General features: G+C 41.4%; 1 protein-coding gene across 1 annotated transcript; it reads left to right on the top strand.

Moving 5' to 3' along the window:
* The first annotated feature begins 295 nt into the window (after window positions 1-295).
* On the top strand, window positions 296-4,713 carry LOC140538562 (ammonium transporter Rh type C-like). The gene is made up of 11 exons (XM_072661171.1): window positions 296-521; window positions 2,243-2,435; window positions 2,615-2,765; window positions 2,864-3,011; window positions 3,100-3,266; window positions 3,389-3,526; window positions 3,616-3,752; window positions 3,857-3,975; window positions 4,063-4,136; window positions 4,282-4,361; window positions 4,680-4,713. Exons 1-11 carry the CDS (start codon window positions 296-298, stop codon window positions 4,711-4,713), a joined length of 1,467 nt encoding a protein of 488 aa, XP_072517272.1.
* The last annotated feature ends 202 nt before the right edge of the window (window positions 4,714-4,915 follow it).

The raw sequence follows: 4,915 nt of genomic DNA, 5'->3' as shown, positions 1-4,915 counted from the left end.
GCAATGTTCAAGGAAGTTCCAGTCTTTCCAGTATCTTTTAAAGTTCACTGCCAAACTATATCAGCACTCGAGAACTGAAGAACATTCCAGATCTTGATCAGAAAATGTGTCTTGCGCATCCCGCAGGACCGTTTTTTTTTTTTGTTCTTGGTCATGTGTCAGAGGTGCACCTAAAGCAGCCAGACGAGTGTCCAGATGTGGCACGCCTTTACAAACTGGGCTATAAATGCTCCTGCAGTCAGCATCAATTGTCACAAGCTCCTGAAACAAAGGTCCACTTCGATAGACAGCCACCATGGGGAACTTCCAAGACTGCTGCAAAAACTTCTGGTGCCGTCCCAAGAACACCAATGTCCGGATCAGTCTACCCGCCGTCTGCTTCGTGTGGCAAATTGCTATGGTCATCCTGTTTGGAGCCTTTGTGCGCTATAATCCAGAGGTGGATGCACACTGGTCGACATACAAAAAGGAAAATAATATTACAAGTGACAGCGAGAATGACTTCTACTACAGATATCCCAGTGAGTATAGATTTTTTTATTAATGAGTCTTGTTGCCTTGAATATATATATATATATATATATATATATATATATATGACTATATTATATTATAGTGTATATACACAGATTATATACACTGCAAGAGATGCTATCTTTGCAACTGAACTAACCTTCAGTCTAGTCAAAGTCCTCTTACAAAGCTAACTTATATACCAATAAAATATTTTTAGATGTAGAATTTTCCACAATTAAAACATGTGAACACAAGTTAAGAGGTTAAATAATCAAGTAATATCCCTGCAATATTACAATAAACAATATGTATGGATGGATTAACCAGGTTTTCATGCGTTTTCACCTGCCAGAATATAACTTTTTGCAGTGTAATAATGGTGTCTATATCATTGGTGTGTCTCAAAATGCAAAAAGTTTAAAAATTAGTCAACATGTTTTTAACACTTACACTCAATGCTAAAACTTAACTTAAACTTTATCGTAACCCGAAACATAGCCCTTGTTCAAACCCTAACCCTAATATTATTGAGAATCAACTGAGCTTCACTGTAGATCATCTACAAGTATACTATTGACTTTATATCACTCTGTTATCCATCCACATTAGTGACTGCCATTTTAAATGCATTCTAGTTTAATCTGCAAATCCATTTTTTCTAGAAAGGTTCGGATTCGTTGTAAAATACAATAAAAAGAGAATCTGTGATTTGCTCATTCTCTTATGCTGCAATTTAGCAATTTAATTGGCAATCCACCAAATACAAAGATGGGTCAATAGATCATCACTTTGTGCTAAACTTTGTGAGAGAAGTGCCACATTACACATATTACTGTGAAATGATGCTGGGAATCTGAAGAAATCATGCTACTGTGATAAATACAGCCACATGGACTCGAGAGTTCTTCGAAAAAACGTACAAGCCAGAAAGTCAAACATCATGGATCCGGAACATCTATGCCGCATTATGAAGATGTGAGAATTAGACAGAGGCAAGCACCAGGCATCAGGCATGAATGAGCAGAAATTGCACTTCTGAAAACGCATACAATTAGTATTCTCAGTTCCAAACTGGCCCAACGTGCTTCCTTGAGGAACTTTTGGAGGTTCTTCGGTTTGAAACCGTAGAGGAACCTCTAAAGGAGCTTTGAGGATTCTTCAAGAAAAGGTTTTTAGAAGTAAAAGGTTCCTTGAAGGTTCCTCAAAGCACCTTCAGAGATTCCTTCACAGTTTTAAATTGAAGAATCCCTAAAAGTCCCTTGAGGAACTTATATTTTTAGCAGTGTATTTACAAAGTACAATAAAGTTGGTCAGTGAAAACATGGGAAATCTTTTTTTTTAATCTTTTGTCAGTTAAATAAAGTTTATGTAAAGTAAAGAAAATAAACCAACTATAGATTCTTCTTTTTATTGCATTTTACAAAATGCCCTAATTAGCCGGAAATGGGATTTGTAGATGACAAATTCCTGAAGCCTTCTAATAGTCTACTAATCCGCTAATAGTCACTAATCTGTTAAAGCATCTTTTCAAACAACAAGGCTGTCATTCTTCCAGTGAGCCTGTTGGCCACGATCCAGCCTTCGTCCGTCTTATGATATCCAACCTAGAAGGCAACAGATTTTTTGGAATTCCGATTCCTCAGGCGTAGCAATTAAATAGATACATACTCCCATTATTGCTTTGTCTAAACATCTATATTTTCTTCTTGACTCCTTTATTGATCAGGTTTCCAGGATGTTCATGTAATGATCTTCGTTGGCTTTGGTTTCCTTATGACCTTCCTGAAGCGCTACAGCTTTGGTGGAGTGGGCTTCAACTTCCTCATTGCTGCCTTCGGTATTCAGTGGGCCCTGTTGATGCAAGGCTGGTTCCATTCTCTTGACCCAGTTGATGGAACCATCAAAATCGGAGTGGAAAGGTGAGACACGTCTTTGTGGAAAGGTTCTCAAATTGGGACCCTGGACCATGGTCCAGATTTTTCCTCCGAATAAACTCACAACATGTAAAGATACAGCAGACATGTGGACTATTTGGGGGTCCCTGAGGACCAGGTCTGAGACTGAAGGTCTTATGTGTTGTATGTCTCTTTTGTCCCAGCATCATCAATGCTGACTTCTGTGTGGCTGCGTCCTTGATTGCATATGGAGCATGTCTGGGCAAAGTCAGTCCCGTACAGCTGATGGTGATGACCTTGTTTGGAGTCACCTTGTTTGCGGTGGAAGAGTACATCATCCTTGAACTTCTTCATGTACGTAACACTGACTACCCATTTGCACTTACCTACTCTAACAATACTGTATGTGCAAACTGCAAAGTGATCCTAACCAGTCTATGAATTTGGTACAGGTCAGAGATGCTGGTGGTTCCATGACCATCCACGCTTTTGGAGGTTATTATGGTCTGGTCATATCATGGATTCTCTATCGACCAAATCTGCACAAGAGCAAACGTCTAAACGGTTCGGTGTACCACTCTGACCTCTTCGCCATGATAGGTGGGTTCAAAGGACCTTTATTACCTGTCAAATTTCTTGGCCCAGGAATAGAGCTGGTTCCTAAACCGGGAAGCTTTTCTCTTCCCAGGAACCCTCTTCCTCTGGATGTTCTGGCCCAGTTTCAATTCTGCCATTGCGAACCACGGAGATGGCCAACACCGAGCAGCCATCAACACCTACCTGAGCCTGGCTGCGAGCGTCCTCACGAGCTACGCTATCTCCAGTCTCTCAGCCAAAAAGGGCAAGCTGGACATGGTAATTTTCCACAATTCACTGACCATGTGACTGTGATTGCTGAGCAAAGATGACTGATTGTCATTCCACTGTGAGATCTTTTCAAAGTACAGCATGTAACATATCTGATCTTCGTGCTCTAGGTCCATATCCAGAATGCCACCTTGGCTGGAGGCGTTGCCATGGGAACGGCCTCAGAATTTATGATCACGCCCTATGGCTCGCTCATTGTCGGCTTCTGCTGCGGGATCCTGTCTACCTTCGGCTACCTGGTGTTGTCTGTAAGTGTTGCAGAAATGGCGGATACCTTCTGAATGTAGACAGGTTCAGTTACAATGCTAAATGCTAAAACGCTCATTTCTCCACCCAGCCTTTCATGGAGAAGTATCTGAAGATCCAGGACACTTGTGGAGTCCACAATCTGCACGCAATGCCAGGCTTCCTAGGAGCAGTTGTAGGCGCCGTTACAGCTGCAGCTGCAAGCGAGTCTGTTTATTCACATGAGGGGTGAGTTCGCTTGTAGAGATGAATTTTTGGAAGTTGGAGAGGACATTAAGAATTGGACATGGAGAATATAGAAGCAATGTCAACATATTGGTTTTCTTCCTCAGACTGATCCACGTCTTTGAGTTGGTGGGCACGAAAAGGACCCCAGGACAACAGGGAGGCTACCAAGCTGCGGGGCTTTGTGTAGCTCTTGTCTTTGCAGTTGTTGGTGGAGCAATAGTAGGTACGTAATCCTCCGGTTGAACTTTGTGCATCAACTTCCATTAATTTAAGTGATGAGTTGGTCATTTTTTAACTTTAATATTTGCAGGTGTTATTCTGAGGCTGCCGATCTGGGGAGACCCAGCAGATGACAACTGCTTTGATGATGAGGTTTACTGGGAGGTGAGTGAAAACATGCTTTTTTATGCTGAGATATATTAATAAATAATATAGTCTGTCATAAAATCATATAACAGTGATACAAAGTCATTGGCTTGTAAAATCCCTGCATTTCTTATGTTGTTGTTTTTGGTATTATTTTGTGCAGCTGCCTGAAGATGAAGAAAGCATCCCTCCAATTCTGGAATACAAAAGCCACATGGACGCCAAGAACCCTGATGCATGCATGTAAGTAACAATCTGCAATATTAATTCAAAGGTCTTGATCTACAGGTTTTTAATAATCTTTGTCATGGTATTAGCTCAATTTTCAAAGGTTTCACAACTAGCAGCAAAGCTAGGGTTGTATAGGCCAGTGATGCTCAACCCTGGTCCTGAAAGCCCACTGCACTGCAGGTTTTAGTGGTTTCCCTGCTCCCAACACACCTGGTCAGAGCAGTGGGGCTCCAGGACCAGGGTTGAGAAACACTTATATATACCATATCATCTGTTTAAATATATTTGTGATATTTTCCTCATATTCTCTCCTGTTTAATATTTTCTTAGGTCTGAATCCAACTTCTCAGGTGAACAGAGCTAGTAGGCTGCTATGACCACACGGTTTCCACAGTTCTATGGTGGACCAGAAGACCTGCTGTTAGAAATTTACAGAATGAAGCTCCAGGATTATATCCAGGTGGCTGGCAAGGGCCCTGTGTTGATGGGGCATGTGTTTGAGCAGTGGTTCTCAAGCCAGTCCTCAGAGATTTTTGCACCAACCCTATAACTCCTATAGGGGTCTT

Source organism: Salminus brasiliensis, chromosome 17 (assembly GCF_030463535.1).
Source record: "Salminus brasiliensis chromosome 17, fSalBra1.hap2, whole genome shotgun sequence".
Taxonomy (NCBI): domain Eukaryota; kingdom Metazoa; phylum Chordata; class Actinopteri; order Characiformes; family Bryconidae; genus Salminus; species Salminus brasiliensis.
Note: the sequence above shows the minus strand (reverse complement) of the source record. Positions and strands in the feature narration are given on the sequence as shown.

What these genes read in the sequence shown, in the direction of transcription:
- LOC140538562 (XM_072661171.1), top strand. Translation starts at nt 296, where the DNA reads ATGGGGAACTTCCAAGACTGCTGCAAAAACTTCTGGTGCCGTCCCAAG. An exon ending in TCATCCTTGAACTTCTTCAT is followed by an intron (nt 2,766 to 2,863) that starts GTACGTAACACT and finishes AATTTGGTACAG; the next exon opens with GTCAGAGATGCTGGTGGTTC. An exon ending in AAAAGGGCAAGCTGGACATG is followed by an intron (nt 3,267 to 3,388) that starts GTAATTTTCCAC and finishes TTCGTGCTCTAG; the next exon opens with GTCCATATCCAGAATGCCAC.